Source organism: Harpia harpyja, chromosome 5 (assembly GCF_026419915.1).
Source record: "Harpia harpyja isolate bHarHar1 chromosome 5, bHarHar1 primary haplotype, whole genome shotgun sequence".
Lineage (NCBI taxonomy): Eukaryota > Metazoa > Chordata > Aves > Accipitriformes > Accipitridae > Harpia > Harpia harpyja.
In genome coordinates this window covers 20,269,471-20,285,755 of record NC_068944.1, presented here as the reverse complement: position 1 = coordinate 20,285,755, position 16,285 = coordinate 20,269,471, and the positions used below count along the sequence as shown (strand labels likewise).

The window sequence follows — 16,285 nt, the reverse complement described above, 5'->3', positions numbered from 1 at the left end:
CTTTGCAGGTTTAGGCTCTGTCCCCTTAAATTAAGGCAAAGACTACTTGTGGCATCACTCTTCACTGGAAACAGTGGAAAACCTTTTAGATTTTCTTAAGCTTTTGAAACATGTAGCTAGAAAGTTAACATCTCTCTTCCCTGTTGGTCTGGTTTACTTTTTCTTAATATGCTCTGATAGCTCTTGGTTATGTGTGGTAAGTGAAACGTAACTATTTGTTGAGGATATAAAAATCCACTTTAGAAATACCTTTCAAATAACTACTTTCTCAGTGTGTTCAAGTATAGAATACTGAAAAACAGATCTTGCAGAAAATCGGTAATTGTAGTTACAAGTTACTGTACAACTAATGCCGTTGAAAAAAAGGAAAAAAAAAAAAAACCATGTTATGAAAAGCCTGGATATTCTAGTCTGTAGGACCTGCAATTCTAAGGTGACTTTGGAGGACCTGTTCTTGGAAAAATTGCTGCAGACTTCATTCAGATCAGTCTCTGAGCCTAAAGATTTAAGGCAACTATATGAAATGTATGCTTGGAAAGTAAATTGTCAGTTGAGCAGAGAGATTCCAGCATATTTCACAATTATTTAAATATATTGATAACCATTAGAATTTAAAATCTTTCTTATAAACAGCATTGAAAAATTCTCTAGGCCCAAATTGTAATGTATTACTCAGTAAAAGGAGGAAGTGGTTAAAAATCAAAATATGAAGAACTGAAGAAATTTATTCTGGAACTAAATATAGTCACTAGAAGATGTCTTTCAATCTTTTGTTTAAAATTGGTGCTTCCAAGATGGGACATAAGGAGTACATTTACCAAGGAGTGATAGGGCTAGAACTTTGTTCTTAAACCGACTCAGATGGTACTTGTTCCTCACTGTGTGTCCCCTCCCTATCCCCTACAAACCTCTGGATCCATCCTTGCATTCAATTTACTCATTTCCGTCTCCAGACTTAATTAACCATTTTTAGCTTTCATTACTTTGCAGTAGTCAAAGTGAACAAAAAACATTGTTCAGAAGCAAGTCAGCAAATTGCAGCTAGGGTAAGGACAGTATTCAGCTGTATAGGAGGCAAGTACTAAGAGCAAGCTTATGAACTGTTCAGATGTTTGCATGAGCCTGGCATGTTAAGTAACTATAATAATTGTTGTTTTAGTGGAAAGAAGCAAAACCTGATGAGTTAATGGACTCCAAATTGAGATGTGTGTTTGAAATGCCCAATGAAAATGATAAACTGGTAAGTAAGAAAAGAGTAAGAAACTGTCATACACTGACCAATAGGATCTTACGGAAATTTGTTTTGAATTTTTTTTTAAACCTATTTGATTTGTTGATTAAATGCATTGTAGGAATTTGTACTAAATTAGACAGGAGAACTGTTCAGTATATAACTTTTCAAGAATTCATAGAATCATAGAACAGCCCAGGTTGAAAGGAACCTTGAAATAAATACCGTCTGGTCCAACTTTTCGTCAGAAAGGGAGCAGCCTCTCCAACTGCATTTTAAAAACCTCCAGCAATGGAGACTAGTGCCAAAAATTACTATCCTTTTGTTATTTTTAGTATTGATTTGCTTTAGCATTTTATTGCTGTCAGATTAAAAAAAAATCTTCAATACTGCATACAGTGGAAAGTGAATTGCATCATTTGCTTTTTAAAGTATTAAATGCTTTTCAGTTTTAAAAATTCTGTTTCTAATTCAGCTGAATTAGAAAAGGAAGTACTGATTAGAAATTAATACATGCTTTGGGAATCCTAAATGCAGTTTTTAAGGTAGTGGTAAAGACAGATAATCAGACAAAAAAAAAATCCCATTACCTCTTTCATGCTCTTGCCTTCAGACAAAATCTATTCCAATTGTGTAGGAGATGACAGTTTCATTGTATATGGATTGAAGATGTCTGTTTTGTGTTGCCTGATATTTGGAATAATAGTTAACTGTCAGTTACCTAGAAGTTTTGCAGTATATGACTAAACTCTTATGCTTTAGCATTTTTTTTTACCCTCATACTTGAAATTCTAATTTATGGAATCTTTATACTGTATATTCTGGGTTGTTTGGGGTTTTTTGGATTTGTTTGGGTTTTGGGGTTTTTTTTGGTGCTGGTTTTAGCATTGTAAATTAGAGTGTTAAAGTAGGATTTCTGTAAACAACCTTATTCACTTTATGGCCTTGACTTTTCTTTTTAGTACTGTCCAGTTTTTATGGTAGTCTATAAGGTATGTTGGGGGAAAGTACCATGAATCCATGTGTGTAAAAACCATCTCAATATTTACATGCATAAAGGGTCTCAGTGAAGGCTCCTAGCTGGCCAGTAGCTGTCTTTGCAGCCATTCTTTTAATAGAGTTTTTGGAGTGTAATGTAAAGATGTTTTTCAGACATGATGTCAGTATAATGTTTTGGGGTTTGTTTCGTAAAAGGTAATTTGAGATGCAGCCTTTTACTCAGATGTAAGCTGCCTAAGTGTGTGTTAAATGGTAAAACTGTAAAGGTTAAGCATTTATTATCAAGGCACACAGTTGTTTACTTTCTGTGGTTTTTACTTTCTTATTAAATTACATCTTAGATATTAGAAAAATTATACTTGTTTTTAATTTTATAAAATGTATAATATAGTGAGAGAAATGTAGTTGATTATACAAAACTACCTCCTTTTGTACTTTATTTAATGTGATGTCTTCATAGTATTGATTGTATATATTATTTGTGTTTTTCTGAGTAGCAGCATAGGGTTGCAAAACCCTGCTTTAGCAGTTGATTTAGTCAGTCCCTTAAACCTGGCAATGAGAAATCTGCCAAATCCTGAGGGTATAAGCCTTACCTGCCACCTCGGGATATACCTACACCAGGACACAAGTATTACACTCCAGTCAGCAACAACTTTCTTCAGATGCCTACCAGTCATAAGTCAGAAGATTGACATAAAGAAACCAGTCAGTGAGGTCAAACAGCAGAAGAAGGTTTGTTCCAGGGAGATAAGTCTTAGGTCTCTAGTGAAGTTTCAGTGTTACTAAACAATTCAGTTCAGCTAGCAAACCAATTAAAAAAGCAACAGATCCTGATCTGCTTACTCATGATATAGGTATGTCGACCTTTTTAAATCCAGTTAGGAGTACCTGTGTGGAGTGGCAGGATCTGGCTCTTAGGCTATCTGTGGCTGCATTGCAAAAAATGTAAAATGCAAGTAGATGCTGTAGACCAAATAACGGCTACTTGCGTAGAAACTAAAGAAATTCTTGCATCTTGTTTTAGTTGCTTTGTTATTACATAGATCTGTTTACCTTTTAATGGGTTTTCTGTTACATTTAGTACTTACCTTGGACTACTTTGGTTATGAAAGATGCAGTATGGTGGTAGTCTAAATGACATAGCCGTGTAGCCAAGCAAGTAGGAATACAGAAGCCTGAGTCTGAATCTGGTCTGTTTCTGAGTGTATTGCCATATGAATGCTGTATTTTTACAAATGGTAATCTGGGCTATACAGTTGAATCCATTGTATTAATGTCTACTGAAGATCATTGTATATTTTGAGCAGAGCTGTGGGAACTGGATTTTTCATTTTATTTTTGGCATTTTCACAGCTTTTTATGTGACTTTTCATTTGTATTCAAAATTATTAATGTGTATTTCAGACATGCTGTGAGTTCTAAATTCCATGTTTTTGCAATACTTTAGTTTCCTTCAGTAAGAATATAAGTGCAAAATATTTGCGCCATACATACTTCATATTAGTTTGTGACACAACCTGTTTTCTTTTTACTTCGTTTTGTTTCTTACTATTGCAGGATTACTTTCTTCCTTTTATTTTTTTCCCCTCAAGTTCAAATGCTGTTTGGTGTATTTTATGCCGTCTCTTGGATGCCTGCTGGGTCAGTGTTAAGCAGCTAATGTATTAATTTTTGTCTCAGTAGCATGTAGTACCAAATGTAAACAGTGCAGTCTTCTCTTGCTTTTTAATATTTGTGCTAATCGGAATTGAACTGATAACAGAAGTCTTTGTTCAGATTACTGTAAACATAAACTTCATTGAACTGTATTAGTAGCTGGATTGTTTCAGTTTTAAGCTGTGGATGATTTTTCTCTAGGTGAGTAAAATTCTCAAGTCATTCTTAATATTTGTAGAATGATATAGATGCAAGCAAACCCGCCCCAGTACTGAATACTTCTAAGCAGGATGGACCGATGCCAAAACCACATAGTGTTTCACTTAATGATACTGAAACAAGGAAGCTAGTGGAGGAGTGCAAAAGACTTCAAGCAGAGATCATGAAGCTGACGGATGAAAATCGGCACCTGAGAGTAAGTTCTGCTTCCATGTTTGTATTGGAGGGGCTTCACTCTTCTTGATTGAAAGGTCTGGTTTGTAATTAGGCCAATAGATGTGTATTCCAGAAAGTAGATGCAATTGTTAGAGTGTCAAGATAGATTTGTAATACGTTTTTACTGTCCTGTATATACTGTATATTTTGAACCTCTCAGTGATTGAGACATTGTGATTGTCATGGATGATATACTGAAGCTATGTAATTTTCTTCTTAAATGAAATGGTCCTATTTAAGGTGGTCTTAGTTACTTAAAGTCTAAATCAGAGATATTGAATTAGTAGCTTTTAATAAAAGTGCTTTATTATTCATTAAGAATGAGTAAATGAGATCCAAAGTGGTAACATTCTGTATCACAAATTGTTAGTGAACAAGAACAATTGCTTGGCCAGAGGAGGTAAGCAAACACTACTTTCCAGTACCTTTATATAAAGATGCCATTTCAGTAACATGTAACTAGTCAATATATAACTTTATGTGACTTTCCTATATATTTGGTTTTGGGTATCTGACAATTTCATTGATCATGGTAGTTTTTTTAAGAACCATGAAATAATGATGTCTCCACACCTGCAATTCTGATGACATTGGAACATTTGGAGAAACAGTACACAAAGCAGATGTTTCTCCTTAACAGTAAGGAATTACTGCAGATAATTACAGAATATTTAATTCTGACACATAGTAAGTAAAAGCAGGATTCTTTGTTGTGCCTAGCAAGAATTTCAGAATCTTTCTTAACTAGAGCACAGAGAGAGACTAGTGGATTACCTGTCCTTATTTGAAATGTTATGGTTTGCTATGTTCATGTTTTGGATTTTGGTGTGGTGTAATGTTGTGGGTTTGGTTTTGTTTTTTTTTTTTTTTTTTAACTTTATTTAAATGTTCACCAGTAAATTTGGCCTTTGAGTTCAGTTTTTACAATTGTAAAGAAGATGTGTTCATAAATTTTTTTCCATCTGTGTTCTTTTTTCCCCCTTAGGATGAAGGCTTGAGGCTCAGAAAGGTAGCGCACTCGGATAAATCTGGATCACCCACAGCTTTGGCCCTCAGAGATAATGGCTCTAATTCTCTTCCTTCACTTCTTGTTGTAATTGCAGCCATCTTCATTGGATTCTTTCTAGGGAAGTTCATCTTGTAGAAAGAATGAGTGAGAGAAGCATGCAAAATGCAGCTTCCTTTTTTTTTTTTTTTTTTTTTTCTCTTGGCCAGAAAAAGATTTGTTTACCTACCACTTCATTGGTAGTATGGCCCAAGCGGCCATTTTTGTGTACAGCATCATAACAGGCTTTGCCTTTAATGATCTCACACAGTTAGAAAACACAATCTGAAAAGACAAACTGTTCAGCTACTGGACAAAATTGTACATTAAATCATCAATAGCAGGTGTCAGTTGCACATTCAGTCCTTTATGAAAATTCATAATTAAAGAATTGTTCTTTCTTTCTGTGGTTTTAATAAGAATTCAACAATTGTTCAGAGTCTTGTAAATGTTATTTTAATAATCCTTTAAAATTTTATCTGTTGCTGTTACCTCTTGAAAAACGATTTATTAGATTGCTAATCCCACTCATTCAGGAATACGACAAGAGGTATTCTGGGGGAAATGGTGCCTCTTACTGTGTAAATTTTCTCCTTACCTTACTTTGCTAATGTCATGGCAGAATTTCTTTCTTATTCCTTGTGAGGCATTGTTGAGAGTTCTTCATCCTTACAATCCTGTCCCATAATATTTAACATTACAAAAGAAATAAAATTGTTAACAGATTTTTCTGCTGGGTAGCCTGTTTGTGTGTGTCGTATTTCTAGAAGGGATTCCTAACAAGTTCATTGTTCATGGTAATTTGCTACTTGTAACAAATGGCTATTTTGAAGTTTATTTGCTTAAGTCTCTGGCTTAGACTGTTGTAATTGAAGCTTGGGGGGAGAAAAAAAAAAAGGTTTCCATTCCATTTGTTTAAAAAAAATGAACTTTATTCTGGCTGCTTTCAGCTACAGAGAGGATGGTTATCAAACTTGTTCTGGGACAGAATGATTTGGATATCCAGCAGGTACAAATACCAGACATGAATGTTTTCAATATATTAACAATTTGCTTGGATTGTGCGGGTGTGTAATAATCAACCTTCTGTTCCATCTTTGGATCTTCTGGGTGTCTTCCAGGAGTCAACATTATTCTTTGATTTCATAAGGGTACTTAATTCACATATACTAATTTACTTCGTTTGTAATTCTGTTGTAGCAGATACTCAAAAATGCAAGTTGAATCATTCAGACACCCATAGTGAATTCCATGATGCAGAAGAGTTGATGTTTTCTGAGTGAGCCTCAGTTGCTTGCCTCTTGAAAATGAAAACGATTTTTATGCAACTCTTGGCAGATCTACCTGTGTTAACCATGTATAGCTAAGTTTTAAAGAATGCGTTTTTTGGGGGTCTGAAATGCTTCCCTGCACTTAATCTCATGTCTTGCCTCATCTCCAAATATGTCATAAAAACAAACAGTAGTATTGGAACAAAATATTATCTGTACTTTTGACTAAGTGTAATTCAATACAGGGAATTACTTGTAAACTGAAAAATTGTGGAAGGGGTATACTCCTGTAAGCAAAATTGTGTATGCTCTTGGACAGCTTGACTTGATGTGGTGCAGCTAAGTGTGTTAGACCTTGGTATATGCACACCTTATGTAGCTGAGAAAAATGTTCTGGAGAAGATGTACGTTATTTTGATTGCCTTTGATTTCTAGTGCTTTTTTTAAAAAGAAAACTATAATTACATCATGTTCTGTCATTGCTCTCTGTGATAAACTTTTTTTATAAAATCTTGCAAGGAAGATGATGAAGAAAATTCAAATACTGCTTATCTTTTCACTTGGCATGCAAGCACAGGTATTTCCAATTATTTGTTCCAGTGTCTGCATTCAAGTCTCCTTCCATCCCAGTAACTGGAAAAAAACTATGTTAAGGTCTTAATTATTTTGGTTCCACTGGTTCAGAACAGTGTAATTCTCCTGATTTTTTCTCTAACAGAACATTGCCACATCAAACTTTCATAGCCTGTTCCAGACTGATTACATGGAAAATAACAAAAGCAATAGTGTGCAGGATGTAGTTTACTTCAGACAGAGCAGTCATTCCTGCGCTGGGGGCGGCGGGGAGGTGAGGGAATCCTCTGGAAGATCTTAAAATGTTTGCAGCATAGTGTATGGAGGTTTTGAAGGGTAGCTAGTACTTTCGGGACTTGCAAACAGAAAAAGGAGTCGTTGCTCAATGCAGCTGACTCAGGTTTTGATGTCTGGCAGCAGAAATAAAAATAACAATAAAATCAGGTTGAAATAACTTTTTTTCATAAATAACAAACAGGTGGTGGTTAAACTTGGTCATGGTTTAAGTGATGTCTTCAAAGTGAAAGTGTGCAGCGGTCTCGTAACCAGTGTACTTACTAATGGTATAAGGAGACTGTCTTGGTTTCCAGTAATCCCTTCATAGCTGTATATAAAATGTAATGCTAAAACTATTTTGCTCTCAGGAGTCACTTTGGATGAGATCAACTGTATTCAGTGAATTATGTAATATGGATTAAATTGTTTGTCTTTGTTCCTGAAATGGTTAGAACTTGTTGCTTTGTCCGCCTGCTTACTTGTGTATGTAAGCACAGGGAAACACAGTCTCTCCACTGCTCCTACTGATCTGGTCAGACGATGATGCCCATAAAGTCGTGTGAGGCTAAATGTGTAACTTCACTTAAATGTGCGTTGCAGGTTGCTCTTCTGATTTCTCAGAAGGGCAAAATAGAACAAGTATACAGTATCAAAGTAGTATTTTAAAGTTTTTATGAATATAGCACTTTAAAAAAGGGTAGTATGATGGTTCAGGGGGAAAAAACCCCCTAGTTAAATAGATATGGTTTCTGTAGTAATTCTGGGCACCAAATTTAACCCACTTAAATATATATATATATATATATATATAAGAAGTTAATTTAAGAAAAAGTTATTGGTATCAATGCACAAGTTATTTGTGCATTTCTACGCATTCTGTAAAAGCTGTTGACAAATGCTATTGCCCAGGCTTGCATGTTTCTGCTGCTATGATTGAAGCCAATTTACATGTAAGAAGCAACCAAACACTAGCTTGAAACTTCGTTATCCTCTTGGGAGGAGGGAGGGTGGAGGGAGGAAGTGGAAGGTGACATTTTGCCAAAGGGGAAAAGGCAAAGTCAATCAGCAAAACTTATCTTTCAGGCCTTCTTCAAAGATACTAAAAGTTGAAGTGTTAATAAACCATTAAAAACATAGTAGTGTCCTTTTTATTTTGGAACTTCTCCCCGACTATGTACGTTCTGTAGACTGCTGATACTGAATAGGTGTATCTAGTCCACCTCGCAGGTGGTGTAACTGGCCTGCTTCTAGGTACTGCTAGTAAATAGTGTGAAGCTGCCTTGGGTGAAGATTCAGTGTTGGAGTGAGGAGCAGATGCCTGAATCCAGGCAACACTGAGGATGCTGATGGTTTGTCCGATTTATAATAGTCGTCGTGACAAAGAGTTTTCTTTTTCCTCTTGGAGTCCCTAGGTATTTATGCTTGCCAGGGCAAACACTTGCTTTAGTCTGTGGCAAAAGATGGAGTGAGAGCTATGCAGTTATAGAGCAACCCTAATAAATATTTACTGTAATACTGAAAGGCCCTGCTCTTCATGTTTGCAGGTGGAATTGAAATTCTGTAGCTCATCTTTGTAGCCACATTGCTGTGAACACGGTAGTTCACTGCTTTGCTTTCTACGCTCGTTCCTGTTGAATGGCTTTGCAGGGTGTGTCCTGGAAGGCACATCTGCATGCAGCACTGACCACTGCTGCCAGGGACTCTCTGTCCTCGCTGATCCTGAGCTTCTGTGGCAGCTTTAGGCTGGTGGCACACTTAAATAAGTGTTGGGCAGGAGGAGCACCTAAATACAGGAGGTGGTTTTCCCAAGGGTTTGAGCTCCTGTAGGAAGGACTGAAACTAATGACGATTAAATGAGACAGATTTGTTTCCTGTCTGAATTTCTTTTACAGGGGCACTTGATAACATAACCAAGTATATGATTGAAGTTGGTCTGTTGTGTTTTTCTTTTTGAATGCAGCTTGCGTACGTTTAAGAAGAATTGCTGATTTTAACAGGGCTGCATAAGCAGAGGTAGTGATGGTGTCGTCACCTTCATTTATTTGCCCTTTAAGTGACAAATGGCTATGTAGAAGTGAGAACTTGTGAAAAAGCAAAATAATTGATTCTTTTGTCTGGTTTTCTCATTACTGGTAGATGGTAAGGTCAGTGCCTGTTCCTCATTTGCTGGGACAAGGGTTTATGTGTTTGTGTGGTGAACTGGATCTGGAAACAGCTCTGGACGAAATCTCTTGTTTCATCCCCTGCAAATTATGTTTTAACTAAATCGTGGTATAAGTATCTCCCACCATACTAGAGTGCCATTTTATTTAAGCTTGGTAGAGTTTAAGTAACGTCAATAGTAACGACTGCCAGCAGGTTATTGAATCCCTGTTTATACAGTAGCTACTTCTGTTGCTGGCAGTGGCGGAATGCTGCTCTTCCCCTCCCTCTTCTTTAGAAAAGATTTAAAGGGTGTTACAGTATCCAGGCACAGAGGCGTGAGACAGCTGCTATTATAGTTAAGCAGTCTGAGTTTGGACACTTGAAATAAATGAAAAATTAATTGAAAGGTGACCGAAATATTTATTCTTACCTTTTAAGCTTGTGTATAAGAAAAAAAGCCTTGTGAGTTGTTTTGTTTTTTTTTTTTTTAAAGTTAGTCAGTTCATCATCCGAGTTCTGCAAAAAAAAGATAAAAAAATGGGTGTAGTCTGGGAGTAATCCAGGATGTTCTTGAAAGTTTTTACTAATGCTGGTGTAGGTTCATGTGCATAGGTGAATTCAGAGAGATTGTCATTGGTGATCAATATCTAGGCTGTTCTCAGAGTGGGTAGTAATTCAATAGCAATCTTTGTGACTGTTTCAGCCTGCCTTGTAAGGATGGCTTATCCTAGCTTTAGAGATGGGGAACCTGAGGCATAAGTGTTGGGACAAATGATTGGGAGGGAAGGGATGGTTTAGGCATAGCCCCTGTTTCTAGCACATGCTCCATCCCATTTCTCATCAAGCCTTCTTTGAGCCTTGTCCAAGTCGTCTTTTTGTTGGATTTCCAAAATGCTGCTTCATGTTGCTTGGAAATCTGTCATAGGCTTTTAAAGCACCTTCCTAAGGACTTGGCTGTTGCCTTGTCTGTTCCTGCAGCCAAGTGTTAAACAGACAGAAAACATGGCTGTTAGGTGTGTAACAGTGGATTGTGCTCACTGGGTTTATAATGCCTGAAGACAGTGGGGGGAGGGGAAGCTGCTAAACATTTGGGCATGTTGTGTTTGTAGTCTTGGAACATAAAAGTGTGTCTGTGTTACAAAAAAACTTCTGTGGAGCCAGCGTGGTTTGTACTTTTCAAGTAAAAGTAAACAGTCCTAAATCTTTACAACTACCCTGTTAGTGGTGGTATATATTGCTCTACCCATGGGAGTGGCAAAATATTTTTCCATTGCTGCTTTGATAGTCCAATACAGATTGTACAGACAGCTAAGCTATGATTTTCAGAGGCACTTCTTCAGAAGAGCCAAGCACTTATTTTTGTTTAAAAACCTAAACATGTTTGACTCCTGCAAGAAAAGGTGCTCCAGCAATAGTAGACTCTTACAGAGGTTAAATCCACTGATGTGTTTTCACTCAAAATTAGTAAATGCTTTGCTGTTATTACTGCTTTTCAGACTGCAGTACACTTCTGCACTGGTATGAGAGCTGGTTTGAGGAATATTAATAATGAGAATCGAGTATCTTCGTTATGAAGATGGTGCTCTGTTTCTTAATGGTTGAGAGGCATTGCTTTAAATCATTATGCAGGACAGCCTAGTTTATAGAACTGTATTTTGGAAAGGCTTAGGAGGAAGGTCTACAGAAAACAAAACGTGAACCCTGGGTCAAAGAGACAGCCAGCCCTCTGGAGCTGTAATTAGAGGTACTAAAGAGTGCAGCTTTGATAATGGAGTGGTTCATAGAAGGTGGGAGCTGATGCAGTGGCTAATTTTCCTTGATTGCCTTAATCACCTCAGGTTAGTTTAAAATTTTGAAATGATAAATATGAGACACCTGTCCCACATCTCAGGAGTGGCTGGTGTCAAGTGAAGAAAAAAGGAGTATGGTAGGAAGAGGCGGTCATGAGAAGAGCAAGACGGACTGCTTCAGAAGTGGCTTTGTTAATGGCTTTGTCTTCCCAGGACAGCTGGGCTGTCTGTACGTCCTGCTTTCTCCCCAGCGGCTGTGGCCTTCTCCAGGAATGGGAATTTCTCTCCAACCTCAGGGTGTAAAGCCTCAAACATGGTGACTGGTCTTGTAAACAGGAGAATGCCAGGAGAAGGATTTTCATTGTATTCATGCTCAGGATTGTCTAACCTCAGATTTCCAATGCAGCCTTCAACTTCATGGCACTGCTTTCCAACTTCACTGTCTTGCATAATACCTTGAAATAGTTTAGCCCTTGGGCCTCTCATTTCATGTCCCAGCTTCAAGAAAATCAGAACAGATTGCTTTCCTGATTAGGTGAAATTACCTCTTTATCCTGCCTCCACAGGAACCAGATTACAATGGCAAAGGAAGGTCAGCGTATTTGTGGAAAAACTTCTTAAAGAGACGTTTATGTGATTGCAGCATCTTTGTGCTGCTTCTCCCTGTGTGAATTTGAAATCTAATTCAAGCCACATTTGATAGAGAGGTTGATGTTTCACAGGTACCAACTACCTCCAATTACAGGAAAATCAGAGCTGAGATGAGACTTTTAAATTGGTGCTCCCATCCAGGGCAAGTCCGCACAGTGAGCTGGAAGGATGCGCGTCCCGCTTCCTGCCGTGTGACCAGTTAGTGCTGGTGTGCTTGCCAAGCTGTCAGCATGGGCATTAGAGCAAACAGCCCGGCAGCAGCCAGTGGTAGCCCAGCACTTGTCAGCAATGTGGGTGAGAGATGAGCATGTTGCAAGGGAGCAGGTTAGCAGGCACGGCAGGGGAAGACTCAAGCCATCACCAGGGTAAGCTGATGAGGGGGAGCGGAGCTTGATCTACCCAGGGGCAGGAAGGAGGTGGTGCAAGAAACTGCTAAATAGCAGGGTGAGAAATGCTACAAGTTGGAAGAAAGTATAACCCTGCATGTATGCATCCTCACTTCTCTATCTGCTCTGCTCAGACACTTAGAAGCACTAATGATTCAATGATAGCATGTCCAGAGAACAGCAACAAAGCTGGTGAGGGGCCTGGAGCACAAGTCTTATGGGGAGTGGTTGAGGGAACTGGGGTGGTTTAGTCTGGAGAAAAGGAGGCTGAGGGGAGACCTTATCGCTCTCTACAACTACCTGAAAGGAGGTGGTAGTGAGGTGGGGGTTGGTCTCTTCTCCCAAGTAACAAGCAATAGGACAAGAGGAAATGGCCTCAAGTTGCGCCAGGGGAGGTTTAGATTGGATATTGGGAAAAATTCCTTCACAGAAAGGGCTATCAAACATTGGAACAGGCTGCCCAGGGAAGTGGTTGAGTCACCATCCCTGGAGGTATTTAAAAGATGTGTAGATGTGGTGCTTAGGGACATGTTTTAGTGGTGGACTTGGCAGCGTTAGGTTCATGGTTGGACTTGACGATCATGAAGGTCTTTTCCAACCTAAATGATTCTGGGATTGCAAAGGGATGGGAGAAGGAGTCTGATGTTCAGAGTAGCCGTAACTGAGCTCAAAGCTTCTTAAGAGAAGACCACTGATTTTTTTAAAAAAATGCCAATTGTGATTTTGTAAGTTCACTTCTAGCGGTATGTAGAAGTTGCATTTATAGAACTAGAGGCATAGAAATGAAGCAACTAATCAAAAGCAAACATTTTCAGCAATGTGACCAGTGGCATGTGGACAGGGGCCTCCTGATCCCCCTGGCTGCTGCTGTGAGAGTGCAGTAGAGAAAGAGCAATGTGTGACCCAGGTCCTCCGGCGCTCTGCACACAGCGTGGCTCCTTAGGTGAGCCACACAAACATTAATTCCCCTGTGGGCAGGCATAATAATAGCGTTATGCAAAAGCACTGTGTGTGTCTGTGTACATTGTATTTATCTGTGAACACCGATCTTTCTGGGGTGCCCCTATGCTAACAGGTAAACTGGTGCTTACAGCAGGCTGGGTTGCTATAGGACTTTACATTGTATCATATGTTTGTAATTGCTTCAGTTGCCTCTAACCCACTTTACTCCTTTAACTGCTCCCACTTTTTGAGTTACTTTAAAATTGCTAATTTTGAAGGTGACAGGGTGCAGAAACACTTCCTTCATTCTTGCTAAATGGGAGCCATCTTGTCCAGCTCCCCCCCCAAACGCACCCTGAGCCTCTGCAAGTATTAATTTGAGACCTTCAGAGGGAAACAGGAGGCTTAAGCAGGAGGATGCTGACACAAGGTGAATTTCCAACATCCAGAAGTGTTTGCTACTGCTTTTGTGAAGTGCAAAGATCCCAGCTGCCAATGCAAAAGCATTTTTAGATTTAAGAAATTTAAATTTAGATCTATAGAAATTAAGGTGTTTTTATAGGAAGTCCTTCCTTGTCTTATGCCTGATGGCCTTGAAGTCCTGTATGCTCCCTTTCGTGTAGCTATACATTGATTGTTGTCTCCTAGTCCTGTTTGGAATCATGGAAGCTAAAACATTCGCTCTTATAACAGTGTGAGCCAATAATAATCTAAGATTTAAAATTATTGATAGAGTGTCTGTCAAAATTTAGTAATTGTTTTTTGCATATATAGTGTATCGGAGAGTTTATGTAGCTCTTAGAACATTTTTAGTGAATGTGTGATACTCCTCATTAAAAATTTTGGTAATTCCATGAATGAAGTACTTGCGTGTGAGCTGTGTGTGTATATATATCATTACAATTTTCAGTTGCTGTTTATATATACATTTTTGGACAGATAGGAGGAGTACATTGAAGCAATGCAAGGCTTACAGTTTAGTAATAATATTTTCCTTCTAGTATTAATTTAAAATATGCAGAAGTGGTTGTTACAGCTTAGACTGTGGAACCATTTCCCCAGTATCCCTTAGGGAGTGTGGAGAATGGATTCCTGCGGTGCGTACTGTATCGGTTCAAAAAGTTTTGCCCTGATTGTATGGCACTGGGCGAGCAGGAGGGGCTGCAGCAAAGGCCACAGGGGCAAAGCTTCATTCTGGCGTTTCTTAATTCTGGAAAGTGTAACTTGGACTTCGAATTCTGAGTGTAATTCCCGTGATGGTCTTTTATCGCGATGCTGTGCCCCTCTGGTGAGGAGAGCGCGTCACGTGGAAGGAAATTGCCGTCTTAGCCTGCTCCTCAGGCAAGACTCGTCAAATGTCTTTAAAAGATGTGTGTATGTTTTATTTTCTGTATGCTAAAACCATGGGCTCAGTAGAGAATCTGGCTTGAGCACCAACGGGCCTTTCCTGTTCATTTGCCCAGGCGCTGCTGATCCCTCCTGTCTTTCATGGGAGGTGATGGTGTCCCCTCTTACCTTGCTGCTTCTCCTCCGCTCCGTGGTTACTGCTCCGCCCTCTCACCAGCTCTGAATTAATTGCTGGGACCAGACCAAGGGACGGCTTGCCTAGCCGCTGCCGCCCTGGGGATTGGGGACTGAGCCTCGGAGCGTGCTGGGCTTGGCTCTGAGCGCTGGCCCCGCCCTGCTGGCACCGCCCCACCAAGCTGCCACCGCCCACTCCCACCCGCGAGCTCTGGTTGATGGCTCAGCTGGGTGGCGGAACACTTGGGAATTTGTCTGCCTCTTGTCTGTGGTGTTGAAACTGTTAATTGTGTTTGCTGGACGGCAGGGTCGTTGCCAGCAGTGCCTTCTGTAGGGCAGCTGATGGAGCTGATGTCTCCATATTTATTGCTTTTGTTATCTTTGGGGGTCTTCAGGCTACTGTTTGGTGCTAAGAGAAAAGTGATCCAGTAGTTGGGCGTTCCTTTAAAGAAATTTGTAAGGCATGTGTCTGTCTAGCAAGCATCTGTCCTCTGGGTGAAAGTATGGAGGTCTGATCCTGGGATTTTTTTTGTGGGTGGAATCGCAGAATTCAGCAGAGTTAATCTAGGAGAGCTAACAATGCCTAGCAACTTCAACCGTAAACTTTTTTCCCAAGCCTTTTTCATTTCTTTATTTGCAGACAGCACTATCCTGCGCAGCTTGCTTTCTCATTTTCCAATAGGCTATCTTGGAAATGGCAGCAGACAAGGACTGACGTGCTTCCCGTGGGAAAAGGATGTTGGGAATTGTGTCTGCCTGCTTTGAGGTAGCAACCACAGGCAATTCCCATTACCAGAAGACATGTAGGAATTAATTATTGTCCTTGGGGCTTGGTAGTGCCATAGCTAGATTCCATCTGATGGACTGGTCCTACAGCCCGCAGCAGACTTATGAAGAAGAATGGGTGGGGGAAAAGGTGCCCGAGAAATAATTGCTCAGGCCAACAGCACTGTTTCCTTAGCTATTGAGGGTGCTTGCAGTTTGATTCCTCACAGCCATGTTTCTGCCTGATTCAGCAGTGGAGTGGAAATTTTGTTCCTTATTATTATTTATTGCTGGCAGGAAATAGCAGTTAAAAAAATAAAGTGATTGCACTAGAGGAGAAGACTAGAAGGAAAAAATTCTTGGCAAATACTTGTAGTAAGAGTACGGCAGATTATGGAAACTATAAAATTCAGAATGAGTGGTGCTGGGTTTTATTACCTAGCCTTCCCTGTTGTGTCAGGAGTGAGTAGAATCTATTTATGTCTGAATTCATCTGTACCCACCACTTTGTGTGGAAGGGAGGCCACTTCTTCACAGGCTGTGGCTACTGCATTCAGCGTACCTTGTAATTTAGGGCATGCTTCCTGGAAACCGAG

The 16,285-nt window shown here is 39.4% G+C and overlaps 1 protein-coding gene across 1 annotated transcript in view; it reads left to right on the top strand.

Annotated features, from left to right (window-relative positions):
- VAPA (VAMP associated protein A) overlaps window positions 1–6,109 on the top strand; it is a 33,546-nt gene extending 27,437 nt beyond the window's left edge. Inside the window, exons 4-6 of the mRNA XM_052787812.1 lie at window positions 1,160–1,240; window positions 4,128–4,304; window positions 5,310–6,109. Of these exons, the coding sequence (XP_052643772.1) occupies window positions 1,160–1,240; window positions 4,128–4,304; window positions 5,310–5,468 (417 nt within the window). The 3' untranslated portion in view covers window positions 5,469–6,109. The remainder of the gene's footprint in view (window positions 1–1,159; window positions 1,241–4,127; window positions 4,305–5,309) is intronic.
- Window positions 6,110–16,285: the final 10,176 nt, after the last annotated feature.